Consider the following 20,241-nt stretch of genomic DNA (forward strand, 5'->3'; position numbering starts at 1 on the left):
CCCAGCAGCCTTTGCATGATGTTATGCAAACTAGCTCCTTGTTTCTGCTGCTTAGTCTTCCTCTGCTGGTTAGTGACAGGAACTCCACCCTGTCACACCCCCCAAATCCCCATCCCCACCCAATAAAATGAAGACTAAAAGAAAACAATACCACAAATGACACAGGAAATGAAATGAAACAAAAGGTTTTGGGCTGTCCATCTCTAACGAAAGGGCAAATGAATTAATGAGTTTATATAACACATTAAAATACTAGAATACTGCCTAACTTTAGATGGCTCCTGATAAAATTATCTTCTGTATGTGTACTGCAAATTGTGTTTGCTATGCAATATACAACGCATTCTTTGTTTTGTGCTTCGGGAATAGTGAGGCTGTTGGTTTGATGGGGTGGCTTTGCCAACAGATCTTTTCTGCTCATTTTATTCTTTCATTTTCCATGTCAACAGATCAGCTTCATTTTGACATTTTGTTGTGTTATGTTGGAGTGCATTGCACTAAAGCGGTGCAGATCTAAAACTCTTGCTCACCCTTGCATTCTTTGCGTATAAGAACATAACATAAGAATAGCCGTGGTGATCATTGGTACCAGAGGATTCAATTCCTCCTTTCTCGGGGTCTATTATCTTCCGATGAGAAGACAACAAAAGCAGCAAATCCCTGATCAACAGTGAGTGGAAAATCCGTTTGACATTTCAGCTGTCTTGGAGACCTCCGATAAAGAGGCAGCCAAACCTTCAACCTTAGTGGTGTTGATGGCACTTTTATCAGATAAAATGTGGATCCTGAAAATGTTCTTCAAAAATAGGAGGGAATTTTTCTTTGAGATATCCATGTAAATGCAGAGTGAAATACAGAAAACCTTGGATTGCAAGTAACTTGGTTTGCAAGTGTTTAGCAAGACAAGCAAAACATTTTATTAAATTTTAACTTGATATACAAGCAAGGTCTTGCAATACGAGTACATACAGTATACACGCGTCACATCACCACAACTGAGCCGATGGTTCTTCTCTCTCTGACGCTGCGGGAGTGGAGTGACTGTTCTAAACGAGCGAGGTCTTGCAATACGAGTACATTGTGGGACCGGGATCCTGGCGAGGCCTAGTAACTTCCCAGAATCCCAGTCTTGGCGCGAGCGTAACCGTGGTGGACCACAGCGGCCTGGTGCCTCCCATAAACTGCACACCACACTGGCCGGGCTTTTGTCCAAATATATCACTTTTATTTATCCACAAGAAAAGTTTCAAACAAAAAAAGGTCAAAATTTGGCATTCAAAGTAAAAACCCAAAACATTGCAATTTTCTCTTGTTCTGCTTTCTTTCTCTTATGTGCCAGTTCTTATCACTGCACCTTTAGTGCTGGCCAATTTAAGTTCACAAATAAAGAACATAAAATACAGTTCCTGTTAGGTATTATTTCCACAAGCAGTGCTAGAACCGTACCTGCCTTGGCAATAGTTAGGCTACCTGGTTCTAGGCACTAATTAGGCTTCTGGTAGATTTGAGTGGCAGTTCCCTTTTCCTAGGAGCAGAGAGACTTGTACTCCCACAGGTGTGGCCACTGTTCCACTTATCTAACCCAACAGTAAATTCAGCAGCTTCCAGCCCAGCTTGAAACCCGGATACAAAATCCTTCACAAAACATAAAACTCAAAAAGGAAGAAACAAATAAAAACCCTTTCACCAAGGAAAAAGGACATTCAGGCTTTCCTAAACCTATTCCCATTCCATAGGGTGTTCTTCCCCAGACATAGCATTACTCTCTAACCAGTCCATGTCACAAACCTCAGATTGGGTTTCAAGGTTTTGCATTTCCCTATCCTGGTGAGAACTTTCCAAGGCTGGCCAAAAGTTAGCTGCTTTAGCTGGGTTCCTTCTCAGCTTCCCCTGAGCTTCCAGTCCCAGCTGTCCCTTCCCTCTCACTGACGAGGGAACTGCACATAACCACGCCCCCCTCACAGCAGCTTTAGCTAATTCCTTAAAGAGCCCTGTCCTTCCCGTTCCAGCCTGAGCTCTGTGAGCTTTTAAAGGGACAGGCTCCCTCTTAACCTTGTGCTCAGGATTTTCCCTATACTCAGGATATTTCTTCTCCTTAGTCCCTGGAACATTATTAATGCTTCCCTGAGCTTTTCCCTGGGCTTTTCCCTGGGCTTTGTTAGGACTACCCAGATCCCTGTCACAACATACAGGATACACGCGTCACATCATCACAACCGAGCCGATGGTTCTTCTCTCTCTGACGCTGCAGGAGTGTATCGACTGTTCTAAACGAGTGAGGTCTTGCAATACAAATACGTATAGTATTTTGTATTAAAGTTTTTGGGTTGTGGAACGAATCGTCTGGGTTTCCATTATTTCCTATGGGGAAATTCGCTTTGATATGTGAGTGCTTTGGATTACAAGCCTGTTTCCGGAACGAATTATGCTCGTAAACCAAGATTTTTCTGTATGTGTGTTTTAGCCCTGAAACGCCTCGAGGGAGAATGAAGTTTGAGCTCCTAAAGAAAAGATTAGTGGTCTCTCGCGCCAAGTATCAGATGTTTTGTTCTTTTCCGTTTCTAGAGTAATCTAGTAATTCCTTTCAGTAATCTTGGATTCTTCATTGTGGACTTGAGAATGATCCGTCAATAATGTTGCCTTAATTGTTTTTCTTTTTGCTTTGAGATTTTGTGGCTGTATCAATCTTTTCTGTACAAGATGTTAATGCTTGACAATAAATTGAAACTTGATTTTAAAAGCCTAGTGACCTGTTTCCAACGGTGGCCAATCCATATCACCAGTACTGGCAGAATCCCAAAGAGTAGCACGATTCCATGTTACCAAGCCTAGGACCAGCAGTGGCTTCCCCCATGTCTAGGCTCAATAGACAATAGCTCAATAGCAGACTAGGGTGAGCATGTTACATTTTTATTCAGTTGTCTGGCTTATTGTCAGAAGAGGCACATATGCAGCTTGGAGCTTCTGATTACATCTCCCCATATGTGTCAGGTGCTCACTCTACCCTTTGGGCTAGATTCACTAAACTCACCTATGCCAGGGGTAGGGAACTCTGGTCCTCGAGAGCTGTATTCCAATCGGGTTTTCAGGATTTCCTCAATGAATATGCATTGAAAGCAGTGCATGCAAATAGATCTCATGCATATTCATTGGGGAAATCCTGAAAACCCAACTGGAATACGGCTCTCGAGGACCGGAGTTTCCTACCCCTGACCTATGCGATCCGATCTGTGGCCAAGTCTTTCCGGGCGACCGATTCACTAAGCCTCCCCATGCAAATTAATGCGATTGGAGGCACGCCCCACACCGACCCCAGAGCGATCCTGCAATAGCGATCCTGACGCATGTGCAGACCATCTTCTTTGCCTGGAGATGGTTTGCGCATGCGCTTGCTCTCGGGTTTAAAGCGGGGCAGCACTACGGCGTGTTCTGTTTTGTTCCAGTCTGGAACAGAACATGCCATAGTGCAGCCCCGCTTTAAACCCACGGGTTAAAACCACGGGCTCGTACTGCAGAGAAGGGCGACAGAGAGTAGGAGAGTAGGGGTGGCAGAGCGCTACCTTCTACAGATGGTTTCACAAGCAGCAGCAGCAGCAACAGAACCGCCGAAAAGAACAGGTCTTATGATATAAACAGCATCAACAGTAAACCAACACAAAACAAGAGTCGGCAGGGACGTGAGCGACCGGTCACTTCTTTTTGAATTAGGAGTTCCTTCTTGAGTTTAGTGAATCCCTGCCTTCCTCCTTTGCATGCCATTTCATGTGCGGATCGGGTCGGGGGTCGCAAAGTGGTCATGGACACGATTGGTAAGCTTTGTGTATCTAGGCCTTTGTCTTACTAGACATGCTAGCAGGGCCACAGCTCCTCTGCTTGTAAACCTGCAAATTTTCCCCAGCCACCTAGAACTTCATTTGCATAGAAAGCGATTAAGGAATGTCCTTATCTAATTAAACAGGTTTGACTGCACAGGTGGTTTGTCCTTACAGCAGCAAATAAACCATTGCAGAAACCTTTCTTTGAGTCACTGAAGGCATCATCAATTCTTGGCATGGAAACTGTCTCCAGTGCTTGAGAGTTGAACCTAATAGAATGCTTATTTGCTGTTCTCTTCGGGTGAGCTATGGATGTTCAATTTTGAACCAAGCCATAATGTGGCATATTCCTCTTACAAACCCCTACAGTGTACTTGCGCAGTACATGTCTGAAAGAATCATTGCCCAATAGTGATTTTTTTTAAGATCACTAAATTTTAGCAAACACACTATTTATTATTAATAAGGGATCACATTTCCGCATTGCTTAATGCAAAGGGCGAGCTGATGTGGATCAGAATTGATGTTTGTTTCAGTTTTTTTAATCAGAAACAGGCATCCAGAGGCAATTGTGATTTTATAAGCGCCAAAACAGCCTGGCAGCTCCTCGCAGCTAGCCATCCTCTTAATTCATAAATGTCAACAAATCGTTTATTCATTAGGGGGCCTATGTACTAAGCCATATAAAAAAATAAAAATGGCAGAGAAATGCAAGAACTGGTTTCCCTCCATATTTGTGGGCGTTAGGGGGCGCAGCCCCTTCGCGAGTACCCAAAAATCGCAACTAATTTTTCCTTTCATATTCAGGAAGGGAAAGATGCAAATGGTCTAAGTCAAAACGTATAAATGCCGACTAGGCAACTGCCTATACCGTTGGTTATACCTGCTGTACGCCTATATCTAGGTCGGCCCACCTCCCGCCCTGTCCCCTCCTCTAAAAACGCCTCTTTTCGCTCTATGTGTTTAGAGGCAGGGGAAAGGCCTAAGCTGGTTTTTAGATACGTCTAAAATCAGCTTCGATTAAGGGTGCTTTTAAGACCTTTTTTTTGGATTATGAACCCCAAAGTGAATTATATTAATTAGGTGCCATCAACTCATGCTCGAGTCCTAACGAGTTGATGAATTACAGATCTAAAAAGAAATTGGTTTTGAGCGTCATCCCTATGGTTGATTTCAACGTGTCCAGCCATCTGGTTGCAGGTTGCCCTCTTTGCTTGGTCCCTTCAATCTTCCCAAACATAATGTGTAATTATATATAGTGATAAAAATGTATGTAAGAGAGACGAACAAACAGTATAAAAATGATACAGATTATACTATAGTGTAAAGAAACACATGCAATATAGAAACATAGAGTATGACGGCAGAAGAGGGCCAGCGGCCCAACAAGTCTGCCCACTTAAGAACCCTCCCTCCCTGGTGTCCCTCTTTCATGCATAACTTTGTAGCACTCCCACCTGTTTGTCCCATCGACTTTTGAAGTCAGGTACACTACTGACCTCGACCACCTGGCGTGGAAGTTTATTCCATCGATCAATCACCTGTTCGGTGAAGAAGTATTTCCTGGTGTCACCATGAAATCTTCCCCCCTTAAGTTTTAGCGGATGCCTTCTTGTCGCCGTGGGACCCGTAAGAAAAAAGATTTCTTCCTCCACCTCAATGCGACCCGTGCTGTATTTGAATGTTTCTATCATGTCCCCCCTTTCTCTGCGCTCCTCGGGAGAATATAAGCACAGTCTGCATTCAAATGTTTGAGTAAAAGTTGGACAAAAAAGGTGAAGCTAAACCAAGTCCATAGCCGAAATGACAGCCGCTCAGTTGAGTCACATAACCCACCCTTCTCCTTTTTGGACATTAGCCTTTATTATTTCCCCCAATATATGACCTGGGTGACAGCTGGTCTTATGACGCAAGTCTTATTCCCATGCACGTTTGGAGGAGCTTTCTGGATGTTTCTGTGATGAATCATGGAGCAGCTGCGATCAGAGTGCCAACATGACAGGTTCGTAATTTCATTACATGGATGAATGCCATTAATCTTTCCAAAACCCTGATCCAAAGAGAAATATATTTACGTTATAACCATGAAATGATTTATTCTTGCCAACTGCAGTTGATGTGATGTGTTCATGTTCCTAATAAGAGCTCTAGCAATTACTGTTGGCCGATTACTGCTGAATATGTTATACAGCACAGACGACCATATGTTTCATGTTTGTTATTTATTTTAATCACCCGCTAGAAGAAAATTCCTGGCTTTAGAGAAGTTTTGGTTTATTTGAGGTAGAATGTTTTATAGTAATTGTGCAGTGCATACAGAATGAACCCAAGTCATCAAATGATTGAATGGCTGTCCGTGCTGTTTCCAAAACACAAAGAAGGCTTATTGGCCAAGGTTTACTCCTCTGTAAGTTAGAAAATTACAAGCAAAAGCTGTGGCTGCAGTTTATCAAAGGGTTTTCTCTAAATTTATATTTGGGTTTATTTCAAAATACTTATAAAACTAGCTTCCCAGTGCTTTAGGTTCAGTTTCCAAACACCAACCACACTAAAACACTCGAGAATCGAGGGCTGCCAGAGCCAATCCAGTAGCAGACAGGCACATTGAACCCCGTGAAGCCACCACCAGGAGGCTGAGTATACTCGCATGCAGTGTTACTCCAAAGAGTCCATGGTGGGCCCAGCAAGGTGGCAGAAGGGGCTTCTGTAAGTAAACAGTATGACTCGGCCTCTCTTTCCCCCTCTTTCTCTATGTGTGTCGATTGAGGATCTGATGTAAAGGGCCATGTTCATACATCTGCAATGCCTGGAATTGCTTGAGGAGGTCTGGGCACAAATGGAGAAGGCATCAAGTCAATTCCAGTCATGTCATCCTATAAGAAGAACTAGCTACAGTATGACGCTTATGCGCTACAAAAGTGGAAAGTGAACTGGGTCTTCGTAACTGTTATTAGGATTAAAAATCCGTTCCCACAAATTATATGAATCTGAGTTTTATTGCTCCGGGAACTGATGAGTAAAAAGACAAGCTGATTATTATAAAAATAATCAAAACTTTAAAATGTCCAAAAACCAGCCTAAGTCGGCATTTGGATGTCCTAAGAGCAGGGACGTCCAAGGGCTGATAATCAAAACCAACTTTCTGGATGTGCCGCAGCACTTCTAAGCTGCTGTTTATCTAGAGAGCAAAGGGGCATGTTGGGAGATGTGTTATGGGCGGGAATCAGGCGGGCTTCAATCTGGACGTACCCCAGCCATAATCAAAGCTTGACGTCGGCTGTTAGACTTGTTTGAGTTGCGTCTAAGTTCAACAAAGATGCCTAAACTCACAAGAAGACCACTAGAGGATTTAAGGCTATCCTCCCGCCATTACTCCCCCAGTGGTCACGACCCTCTCCCACAAGCCAAAGAGCAAAAATCCTCCAAATACCTTTAGGCTTCCCATCGGCTGATCGCGACAGAGGAATCCCTATTAGCTGAGTCAGTTTCAGGGATTCCAGGTGGCTCAGCTGATGGGGTTCCTCCTGCTAGGATCAGCTGAGCTGCGGAGCCCTACACTCCTCCGCCTGAAATCCCCAACATCACCCTGGACCTCCTGGACCTCTCTGAAATCCTCAACATCCCCCTGAAATTCTGGACATCCACTAATATCCCCCTGATCCATTTGCAGCACGCGTTCCTGTAGGCAGGGAGTGAGCTTCCCTCCTGCCATTTTCTCATCTGAATTTATGGGGGGATCCATGGATGTGGGAGGGGGGCCCAGGTATATTGGGGGATGTGGGGGAGGGGGGTGGAGATGTCGGGGATGACAGGGGGATGTCAGTAATTTCTGGAGATGCTTAAACTGACCTGGTGCTGTTTCCCAAAAGCTTTTATGGTTATTCCATTGATCCTTGTTTGTATGTGTGACGTTCTTTCTTTCGGAGCCAAGACCCTAGGTTGCCTGGGCTGCTGGGATTGTAATGCTGACAGCTGGCGATACTTGTTTCTTTAAGATAGACAAGAAAAAGAGTAAACCCATCTGTGGGCATTTTGTAATTGAAGGGTTTGTGCTGAAGGTGTAGATAGTCTTCTTTTGTCTTGTGATCTTAGTGGTTAGTTTGGGATATAGGTTGGCCAATCTTCTCTCCAAACCATATACCATAATCATGTGCCTACATGAGAACAAACCAAGATATCATGTCATGAACCCTAATGAAATAATGTAAATCCTGGACATGGCCAGGCTCTTCTAAATTGTAAATTGCATTGAACTCCTTCTGGCGCATATTAGTGATCCATAAATACTCATGTAACGTAATGGTCATTACAAGTTTAGTTAATCTGTGTTGTTATTTGTCTTTGCTCTTTACTACATGTATAAAGGACAAGACACATTCAAATGACGCATCAGCTTTCAATATGGTTCCAGGACCAACCATTGCAAGTGCTATGTAAATTTTGTACCAGGTCTGCCAGTTTGGATTAAAGCCCATATAGCATCTAATTCAGTTGCATTACTGTAGTAATTATAAGGAACCTTTATCGATCTAGTCATAGAGCTTTATTCTAGTACAGATAGGAAACAGCAAGAGGGCAGTAATTTATTTATTTTAAAAATGTATATTCCACATATACCTATATGGATTACACTGTAACATCCATAATCCAATAAAAACACAACACGCAAAAAACACATATTACCAACATTACAGTCATTCAAAATACATGCACAAATTAGTGTGTTTTCAATCATTTCTTGTTCCACCATAAAGGTGCTGCACATGAAAAAGAGCCCAACCTTGTAATCTGATGGTGAGCCTCATAGTATTCTGTCATGGAAAGTATCATTCCCAATTCTAGTCTCAAATTGTGGTTCGGATAATATCGGTTTCAATAACACTGAAGAATCAAGATAAAACAACTGTTGAACAAGGGACAAAATTGTAAATGCAATCCGGAACTTGACTTGCAACCAATGCAAAGCCTTTGGAACCGACGCGACATGTTCTCTTCTAGTAATGACAGTTGGTAATCCTGCAGCCACATTCTGGACCAACTGCAGTGTTCTGCACCTTGAGGCAGATATCCCGGGGAACAGTGCATTGCAATAGTCCAAGCACAAAATCTCCAATGCTTGAAATCCTGATCTGAAGTCAGCTGGCAGGAGCAGTGGATTCAGCTTACTCAATAATTTCCTCTGAAAAAAGGTACAACGTACAACCTACATCATTTGATCCGCTAATCACTCTTGGCAGTCCATTGGTTTTTCAGTTTTCGCTTATAAGAACATATGCAATGCCTCTGCTGGGTCAGACCTGAGGTCCATCTTGCCCAGCAGTCCGCTCACGCGGCAGCCCAACAGGTCCAGGACCTGAGCAGTAATCCTCTATTTATACCCTTCTATTCCCTTTTCCAGCAGGAAATTGTCCAATCCTTTCTTAAATCCCAGTACTGTACTCTGCCTTATAACGTCCTCTGGAAGCGCATTCCAGGTGTCCACCACACGTTGGGTAAAGAAGAACTTCCTGGCATTTGTATTGAATCTGTCCCCTTTCAACTTTTCCAAATGCCCTCTCGTTCTTTTATTTTTTGAAAGTTTGAAGAATCTGTTCCTCTCTACTCTCTCTATGCCCTTCATGATCTTGTAAGTCTCTATCATATCCCCTCTAAGTCTCCTCTTCTCCAGGGAAAAAAGACCCAGTTTCTCCAATCTCTCAGCGTATGAAAGGTTTTCCATCCCTTTTATCAGACGTGTCGCTCTTCTCTGAACTCTCTCGAGTAACGCCATATCCTTCTTAAGGTATGGCGACCAAAACTGGACGCAGTATTCCAGGTGTGGGCGCACCATCGCCCGATACAGCGGCAGGATAACTTCTTTCGTCCTGGTTGTAATACCCTTCTTATTTATACCTAGCATTCTATTCGCTCTCTTAGCGGTCGCTGCACACTGTGCCGTCGGCTTCATTGTCATGTCCACCATTACCCCCAAGTCCCTTTCTTGGGTACTCTCATTCAATAACATCCCTCCCATCGTATAGTTGTACCTCGGGTTTCTGCTTCCCACATGCAATACTTTACATTTCTCAACGTTGAACTTCATCTGCCATCTCGTCACCCATTCCCCTACTTTGTTCAAGTCTCTTTGCAATTCCTCAGAGTCCTCTTTAGTCCGAGCTCCCCTAAATAGTTTGGTGTCATCTGCAAATTTTATTATCTCACACTTCGTCCCTGTTTCTAGATCATTTATGAATATATTAAATAGCAGCGGACGACATTCAGTTAATTCATCCGATTAATCTAGACAACCCTGATGACATCTCATACTAGGACTTCAGCAGAACGAGATTTAGGAGTAATCATCAGTGCAGACATGAAAACTGCCAATCAAGTGGAGAAGGCTTCATCTAAGGCAAGGCAGATATTGGGTTGTATCAATAGAAGTTTCGTCAGCCGAAAGCCTGAAGTCATAATGCCGTTGTACAGGGCCATGTGAGACCTCATCTGGAGTACTGTGTGCAATTCTGGAGGCCACATTACAGTAAAGATGTGCGCAGAATTGAATCGGTTCAGCGGACGGCCACCAGGATGATCTCGGGGCTCAAGGGTTTCTCGTACGAAGAGAGACTGAATAAATTGCAGCTCTACACTCTCGAGGAACGTAGGGAGAGGGGAGACATGATCGAAACATTTAAGTACCTCACGGGACGTGTCGAAGTGGAAGATGATATTTTCTTTCTCAAGGGACCCTCGGCCACAAGAGGGCACCCGCTCAAACTCAGGGGCGGAAAATTTCATGGTGACACCAGAAAGTATTTCTTCACAGAGAGAGTGGTTGATCATTGGAATAAGCTTCCAGTGCAGGTGATCGAGGCAGACAGCGTGCCAGACTTTAAGAATAAATGGGATACCCATGTGGGATCCCTACGAGGGTCAAGATCAGGAAATTGTGTCATTTGGGCATAGACAGGGGGTGGGTAAGCAGAGTGGGCAGACTTGATGGGCTGTAGCCCTTTTCTGATGTCATCTTCTATGTTTCTATGTTATGTTTACTCTGTAACACCTCTGGACATGTCCAGAAATCCTCTTTTGTAATCTGCCTTGAACTGCAAGGTAATGGTGGAATAAAAATCACTAATTTAATATAATGTTTTAAGAAAGGTTTGGACAAGTTCCTGGAGGAAAAGTCCATAGTTTGTTATTGAAAAAGACATGGGGGAAACCACTGCTTGCCCTGGATCGGTAGCATGGAATGTTGCTACTCTTTGGGATTCTAGAATCTTGTTACTCTCTGGGATTCCGGAATCTTGCTATTCTTTGAGATTCTATATGGAATGTTGCTACTCCTTGGGTTTTGGCCAGGTACTAGTGACCTGGATTGGCTACTGGGCTTGATGGACCATTGTTCTGACCCAGTAAGGCTATTCTTATGTTCTTAGGCATCCATAGGAGTGCCAAGGTGCTTCCATAGGCACTGCGTTGATTTTTTTTTTTAAATGTGCATCTCGATTTGTCTGTTAGAAGGCAGTAAGATGTCTACTGTCATTTTGAGAATCAGGCTCCATCTGCATAAATCTGAACTTCCTAAATGCTCAAGCCTAGTTCGCCCGACTGTCTTAATCATCCGGTAGTCTATATTGTGGCAGGGATGCTTGGCTGGCCAGGTGGAAACCCGCCAGGGAACCCTGCCGCAAGGAAATAGGTTTGTGACCTGCAATACTCCAGTGGCTCCCACGCCCGCTGTTGCACGCTGAGATAATTTTTCATGGTCGTGCTCAAAATATCCACAAAGCAACTTTTGGTCAGGAAAACCAGCTTAGTTTAATTCAGTTTCCTAGATCAAACTCAGTTCATGTCAGATGGCCAAAACTGAACGGAACTTTTATTTTGCATCATCTTTATTTTTCCTTACATTCTGCTTTTGTATTGCTTATTTTATTGTAATAATTGTTTAGCTAAATTGTGAGCCTTCGGGACAGATAGGGAAGTCTTAAGTGCCTGTATTTGATTGCAACCGCTTAGATCTGTAATATGCTTAAGCGGAATATCAAATATTAATAATACATGAACAGTACATGGAGAAAAAAAGAAAAGAAAACACAAAATTCTTCCCGATAAGGATTTCTGCATTTTTGTACAAAACGGAGTCATCGTCTCCAACTCAAAAACTCTGGTCCTCAGAACAGTTCCACCTCAGGACCTTCTCGGAGAAGAACATACCATCTGGTTTGCCTTCTCAAAAGTTCAGTTGAACAAACCCTCCTTTGTGCTTGCACTTTTCCAGGGGAAAAGGAAAAAACCCAACACACGAAATACTCTCAGGCTGGGTGAGGATCGTCTGCCACTGCTGCTTCAGGGCCGAGGATTGGCTGCCGCTGCTACCTCGGACGTGGAGGGAGGGGGGATTGTCAGAACCGGCTATGCTGCTTCGGGGGCTGGGAGTGAGGGAAGGAGGGGTGGTGTCAGGAATGGCTGTCTACTATTGCTATTAGTACTACTATGAATTATTTCTGTAGTGCTACCAGATGTACGAAGTGCTCCAAAAAGCTTACAACCTAAACAAACAAGACAGACAAACAGGATGCCATGGATACAGTTGAGGGGAAGGGTTAATCTGCTGGCTGGGTTGGAGGGCAAAGGGGAATATAGAACAATCAAGCCATTGTGACATTACTGATGAGGTTGGCTCTTATTGGTGGAATGAGGCATTATGACATCACAATCTCAGCTCTGCTTCCCTAAGACAAGCAGGATGTCATGGATACAGTTGAGGGGAAGGGTTAATCTGTTGGCTGGGTTGGAGGGCAGAGGGGAGTACAGGACAATCAAGCCATTGTGACATCACTGATGAGGTTGGCTCTTATTGGTGGAATGAGGCATGACGTCACAATCTCAGCTCTGCTTCCCAAAGACTGAAACTCTTCACACTACTATTATGAATGATTTCTATAGCGCTACCAGACGTACACAGCGCTGTACAGAGTCACAAAGAAGAAAACAGTCCCTGCTCCAAAGAGCTTACAATCTAAACAGACAAACAGGATGCAATGGATACAGTTAAGGGGAACGGTTAATCTGCTGGCTGAGTTGGTGGGCAGAGGAGTAGCTGCTACAGTATTTTTTTACACTCAATCAACCAGAAACTACAGTTAGCTGGCATTCATCAATCCTCATGGGTGCTGGATAGCTGAGAGTCGACTGTAGCTATTTGGTCAGTCATATTATTACATATACAAATATTCAAGAAAGGAAAATACGAGTAAATAACCACATGCCTAATTATATTTGGCTGCCATTGAATGAGGGGGTTTATGAGAAACTGCTATTGCTTTTTTTTTTTTAGGGGGTGAACGCCCCAAAACAAAGGGTATAGTAAGCTTTGGAGAATGTTAGTGAAAATATCATTTGACTGTGTGTGATCAAGATTAGGCTATACAGGAAGTGACAGGGTACCTGCGACGCTGGGCAGCAAGAACAGAGGTGACGTTACAATGACCTCGTGGCTCTCTGCGCTTTACAGGTCACGAGTTACTAACAATCAATCATAAAATTTAACTGAAAATATATTTCCAACAATTTCTAAAAGCTAAAATTAGTCCTGATGTGATTTCAACATTTTTCTAAAGGGTGAATAAGATGTAAAGAATTGATATATGAATGCCAATTTTTTTCGTCCATGAAGTTGCCTGAAAAGCCAACATTTTACCTAGGAAACCTTTATAGGCACATCCTTTTACTGATGGAAAATCAAAGAGGCGTACTATACGTAAATATTTCCTATCAACAGGCGTGTAAGTGAAGGGATATACTGTACATTGAAAACTTTTCTTCAGAAATTACCACTTTCTGTCTTGCTCAGGGATTTTTCTTAAGTGACTTTTGCAATTAGAGTTCTGTATAGTCATAAATGAAAAGCAGAAGTCTAAGTCTAAATTGGATAATATATTTTTGCTTGTTCATAATCTAGGTATCGTAAGCACGTTCAAGCCTTATAAAGTATGGTTCACGTTGGAAATCAAATGCCACCAAGGACCACCAGAGAGAACACTGACCGTGAATTGTACTGCACTGGTAAGATAATGAAAGACATTCAGTACATGATGGCTAAGCCGGGCTTTGGGAGAGGTGCAATGTCTGTGTTGCGAGAGGATGGGATTATACTACTTAAAGCAGTTCTCGTCAAAGAGCTGGGATTCATCCTCTAACTCAGGAGTCTCAAAGTCCCCTCCTTGAGGGCCGCAATCCAGTCGGGTTTTCAGGATTTCCCCAGTGAATATGCAAGAGATCTGTGTGCATGCACTGCTTTCAATGCATATTCATTGGGGAAATCCTGAAAACCCGACTGGATTGCGGCCCTCAAGGAGGGGACTTTGAGACCCCCTGCCCTAACTTCAGTGCTAATTAATGTCATGTGTTGAAAAGTAAACTTTCATCTTCACATTATTTCCTATTAAATAATGTTGGGTGAAGAAATTGTTGTAACATCTAGTTCAGTGTTCTTCAACCTTTTGACACCTATGGACCGGTGGAAATAAAATAATTATTTTGCGGACCGGCTGTTGAAGAGCACTGGGCTAAATCGTGGGCCAGACCCCGCCCATCTCCACCCAATCTCCGCCCCCATAATAGTACTAATTGTAACACCATTTTTTCGTAATTCTTTATTTAAATTTTCAAATAAACAACAATTGTGCTTAACAGGCAATATACGGTATTAATACATCCAATATTTCTTTTGATAGTCATAATAATTCAAAAAAAATAATACAAAAATAAATCAATTTTCATTATTGGATCAATATATTAACAAAAAAGAGGTAACCCATACTTTTTAACATAGTCCTCAATTAAAGGAAGAAGGAGACAAAGAGAAAGAAATTCTTCCAGGAAAGATCATATATTAAGAATTTAAAGGAAATTGAGTGAAAACTGATGGTTTAATAATAATGATAGACTTGAGTTATACTGAAAATCACTATGGTGCAAATGAAACTCCTTTTCCCTCTAGAAAGAAACGTAGCTGCTGCGAATCATAAAAAATATATCTATTTGAAATACAACAAAACATTTACAAGGAAATCTTAACTGAAAAGAAGCTCCTAGTGATAGAACTTTTTCCCGATATGTAAGAAATTCTTTCCTTCTGGTCTGAGTCCATTTTGAAACATCTGGATATATGTATATTCTTTCTCCCAAAAAAGAAACTTGTTTTAAACCGTAATACAATTTCAAAATCATTTCTTTATCCTGATGAAATACCAGGGATACTATCAGTGTAGCTCGTCCGGACAATTCAAGATTTGATGATTCCAAGAAAGTTGTTAAATCTTGTTCGGTAGTTGTATCAGGCTCTTTTATTGTCCTTTTTAGTTAATAAATCTTTTGCAAAGGTGGTATGTTCATTTCCACAATTTTTAATATGGAAACCAGGAAATCCTTAAATAGTTCCCCGGGAGTTTTAAATTTAGACATAGGAAAATTTAAGATCCTCAAATTTAAACTCCTATTTTGATTTTCCAAGTTTTCAATTTTACGAAGAAGGAAAACTTTATCCTTTGCATGCTGGTTATTTAAAGTTTTAATCTCAATTATAGATTTTTCAATATCTCCTACTTGTTTCACTTGCTCACTAGAAACAGTTTCCAGTTTGTTAACTTTAGTAGAAACTTCAGCCATCAAGGAAATAAATCCAGTACATACTGTTTGAAGATTTTCAATTGCTCCCCACAGTGAATCCAGTGTAACCACCGCCGGTTTCACAAGCGGCTTGAGATGAGGTAATCCGGGTTCCCGCTCTCCTTCCCGGGTTTCACCTCCCCCACTCTCACCACCGCTTGCCTGCAGTGCTCCTCCTCCTTCTCCGGTTCTTCTCTCCGAGTTTGCCTGCAACAGGGTTGTCTCCTGAGTCGGCTGTTGCCGAAATCCCTCTACAGGAAATAACATCTCCGTTGCGCTGCTCGGGGGAGGAGGGGGGTCAGGTCCCAGAGGGCTCAGCGACGCGTCGCCGTCCAAGCTGAGCTGCTCCTGGAGCTCGGCTGCGGATCCGCCCAACGCCATCGGAACTGCGTATGCTGTAATCGCAGTTTGACGCGGAGTCGAAGTCGCGGCTAAGGGAAGAGGGATATCCCTCTGCCGTCCCCTTCTCTTAGGCATCAAAGCGAACTGAGGAAAATGTTACAGCAGGTAAAATGTTAATGCTGGAGCGGGAGCTTAGACTCGCATGTCCACTCCCGTCGCCATCTTGTCTCCCTCCGTAACACCATTTTTTCCATTCATTTTTCATATATACACACACACAATATAATCTTATTAAGAACATATAATGGTTAACCACAAAATTAAACAACACAATGCACACTGTATGCTTCTCAACATTCATTCCTACCAGAAAACAGATAACCCCATGCAAATATGGGACCAAAAACTAAAAGTACTTATATATATATATACAAACAAACCCTAAGATGCAAGACTCTGCCTGCAGTACAACCCCAGAGGAAAAGAAACAAATGCATTTCTTCCTGAACAGTGCAAAATACAGCAGAATTCAAAAATAAAATCATTCCCCCCCAACCGCAAATAATCGAAACTGCGATTGCTGAAACTGCGAATACGGAGGGAGAAATGTATTAATCTTGTGACAGGAGCTGTCCAGACCAACACTGAAATGGCTTTAATAAACCTTTAATATTGTTCTTCCTTGTTTTTTCAGCTTTCTCTAATAGCACTTAAGTACCGCTCGTGCCCCAGGGACAGTCGTTCTTGAAGCAGCACTCTATCTTTTTCCTCTTCGTTTGCATCGTGTTTCTGTCTCCTCGCTTGCTTTGTAACATATAGTGCTACAGCCTCACTAGGAAGCCCAGGTTACTTTCAGTTTATGACAGTTAATTGTTTTCCCATTTAGGTTCGCTTTTGCTTTTTTTTTTTGATACGATCAGAATGATGCATTCGGGGGTCCTTCTACTAAACCGCATTAGGCGCAAGTGTACTCCTAACCCAACAAAAAATGGAATACCACGGGACATGCTCAGACATCCTGCGCTAACTTTGAAACCGTGTGCTAAAAAATGTTTCTTTTTGGAGGGGGTATATCGGGGGCCGCAAGTGGACATTCCTGCTAGCGCATCTATATTACCTGGTGCTAACTGGTTAGTGCATGCACAACCCAAGATCTCTTACCGCCTACAAAATAAATGGCAGTAAGTGCTCTGTTGATCATTTGTTTTAAATGGCTGTTAGCTGATGGCAAGGACAAAAAGGAAAACCTGACCAATCTGCAGTAAAGATGCGGAGAACCAAAGACCAAGAAAGGGACTTCAGACAGGTGTGCAGAGATGCAGGCAAACTTTATTGAACAAACAAAACAGATTGTGGGACCCAACACGGGCTGTGTTTCAAACAACACGTCTTCTTGAGGGGTCCCGTAAATTGGTGGTGACAAAGGACACACCACAAATGTGCCTGATCTTTATGTTGTGTATTTTTAGTTATTTTATGTATTTATTCAATTTTATACACCGTTCTCTCAGGGGAGCTCAGAACGGTTTACATGGATTTATTCAGGTACTCAAGCATCTGTCCTGGTGGGCTCACAATCTATCTAATGTACCTGGGGCAATGGGGGGATAAAGTGACTTGCCCAGGGTCAAAAGGAGCAGTGTGGGATTTGAACCCACAACCTCATGGTGTTGAGGCTGTAGCTTTAACCACTGAACCACTCTAGAAATCAAAATATAGTAAAAGTGAGCCAAGTCTAGGACAATGAAGCCATTGTGACATCACTGATGAGGTTGGCTCTTATTGGTGGAATGAGGCATTGTGACATCACAGGATCAGCTCTGGTTACCAGAGACAGAAGCTTTATTCAATTTTCTCTACTGTTCTCCCAGGAGAACTCAGAACGATTTACAAGAGTTTATTCAGGTACTCAAGCATTTTCCATCTGTCCCGGTGGTCTCACAATCTACCTAACGTACCTGGGGCAATGGGGGGACTAAGTGACTTGCCCAGGGTCACAAGGAGCAGCGTGGGATTTCAACCCACAACCTCAGGGTGCTGAGGCTATAGCTGAGCCACTCTGGAAATCAAAATGTAGCAAAAGTGAGCCAAGTCTAAGACAATGAAGCCATTGTGACATCACTGATGAGGTTGGCTCTTATTGGTGGAATGAGGCATTGTGACATCACAAGATCAGCTCTGGTTACTTTTCACACTATTTATTCCATTTTCTATACTGTTCTTGCAGAAGAGCTGTGAACGGTTTACATGAGTTTATTCAGGTACTCAAGCATTTTTCCCTGTCTCACAATCTATTTATCGTACCTGGGGCAATGTGGGGATTAAGTGACTTGTCCAGGGTCACAAGCAGCAGCGTGGGATTGAACCCACAACCTCAGGGTGCTGAGGCTGTAGCTTTAACCACTGTACCGCTGGAGAAAACTACTGCTTTATGGGACCCCTGAAGAAGATGTGTTGTTTGAAACACAGACCATGTTGGATCCCATATTTTGTATAAAGTGGCCTATCAGGACGCAACAATCTGTTTGTTTGTTCAATAAACTTTGCCTGCATCACTGCACACCTGTCTGCAATACCTTTCTTGGTCATTGTTAGCTAATGGCAACATTAGCGCACAGTCATTAATATAAAAAAAACAGAAAATCAAGGTTTTTATGACCCAGTAAAAAATCTAATCTAAATAAGAACATAAGAACAGCCTTACTGGGTCAGAACATTGGTCCATCAAGCCCAGTAGCCCGTTCTCACGGTAGCCAATCCAGGTCCCTAGTACCTGGCCAAAACCCAAAGAGTAGCAACATTTCATGCTACCGAACCAGGCCATGGAGCGACTTCCCCCATGTCTTTCTCAATAATAGACTACACTTCTCCCTCCGAATCCGCGGTTTCAGTATCCACGGATTCGGTTATTCTCAAATTTTTTTTTTTTAGTAAAGAAAAAGCTGCATACCGGACCTCCCCAGACCTTACTTGGTGGTCTAGCGGAATTTGGGGGCAGGAGCGATCTTCCTGCGCTCCTGCCCCGTGCAGATCACTCATACAAAATGGCTGCAGGGAGTTCCCGTTGTAGTCTCGAGAGACTACGGGAACTCAAGGCAGCCATTTTGTATAGGTGATCTGCATGGGGCAGGAACGTAGGAAAATCGCTCCTGTCCCGAAGCCCGCTAGACCACCAGGTAAGGTCCGGGATGCCGGGGGAGGGTTAGAGCCGTTAAGCAGTTAAGCAAAGGAACCAGCGTGCTGTGGTTTTCCAAATACAAATAATTGCTGCCTCCCACGCCCCATGTGCTTAGGCCCATCTTCAAAGCCCACTGGAGGGCTGAGCTGTCATTCAGAAGGTCGCACTTCCGTCCTCCTATGAGGTAGTTTGTTGAGTAAGAGCTAAGGAGATAAAAAATGGTTACACTTCTCCCTCCAAATCCACAAGGTAAGGGCCGGGATGGCGGGGGTGGGTCAGAGCTGGCCCAAATGTTATTCGTGGATTTTCAATATTCGCGGGCCAGCTCTGCCCCTAACCCCCGCAAATATTGAGGGAGAAGTGTATAGACTTTTCCTCCAGGAACTTGTCCAAACCTTCCTTAAAACCAGCTACATTATCTGCTCTTATCACAATGCGTTCCAGAGCTTAACTATTCTCTGAGTGAAAAAAAAATTTCCTCCAGTTGGTTTTTAAAGTATTTCCCTGTAACTTCATCGAGTGTCCCCCAGTCTTTGTAATTTTTGATGGAGTGAAAAATCGATCCACTTGTACCCGTTCTACTCGACTCAGGATTTTGTAGACTTCAATCGTATCTCCCCTCTTAACTCTATACCTAACTAGGTCGAAGGCAACGCACATTTCAAGAAGAGATACAATATTTGTTAATGAACATGGTAGTTACATAGAAACATAGAAAAATGATGGCAGATAAAGGCCAAATGGCCCATCCATTAACCATTAACTCTTCCTTTCTTTAAGAGGTCCCTTTTGCCTATCCCACTCTTTCTTGAATTCAGATACAGTCTCTGTCTGTACCACCTGTTCCAGGAGACTGTTCCACGCATCTACCACCCTTTCTGTAGAAAAGTATTTCCTTAGATTATTCCTGAGCCTATCACCTCTTAACTTCATACTCTGCCCTTTCATTCCAGCTTCCTTTCAAATGAAAGAGATTTGACTCATTAAACATCGCTATCATATTTCCCATTTCCTACCTTTCCTCATATTGAGATCTTTAAGTCTGTCCCCATACGGCTTATGATGAAGGTAGCATAATTGTAGGGATAAAAAACAGAATGAATAGAGGCTGTTACAAGAGAAATATGGAGCGGATATTAGAGGTACAGTTTACACTGAGTGGAATTACGACGTTCATTGTTGTTATTGAACTTTCTATCGATTGTCAATGGAGTATATGCAGGAAGGGCACATTAACACCTTTAGTTCTTT

General features: G+C 42.9%; 1 protein-coding gene across 2 annotated transcripts in view; it reads left to right on the plus strand.

The window, feature by feature from the left end:
- Positions 1 to 20,241, plus strand: part of CFAP47 (cilia and flagella associated protein 47) — a 1,062,207-nt gene that overhangs the window by 719,369 nt on the left and 322,597 nt on the right. For both annotated transcript variants that reach the window (XM_033947561.1, XM_033947559.1), the window contains exon 51: positions 13,762 to 13,865. In XM_033947561.1, coding sequence (XP_033803452.1) covers positions 13,762 to 13,865 — 104 coding nt within the window. The remainder of the gene's footprint in view (positions 1 to 13,761; positions 13,866 to 20,241) is intronic.

Source organism: Geotrypetes seraphini, chromosome 6, assembly GCF_902459505.1.
Source record: "Geotrypetes seraphini chromosome 6, aGeoSer1.1, whole genome shotgun sequence".
Lineage (NCBI taxonomy): Eukaryota > Metazoa > Chordata > Amphibia > Gymnophiona > Dermophiidae > Geotrypetes > Geotrypetes seraphini.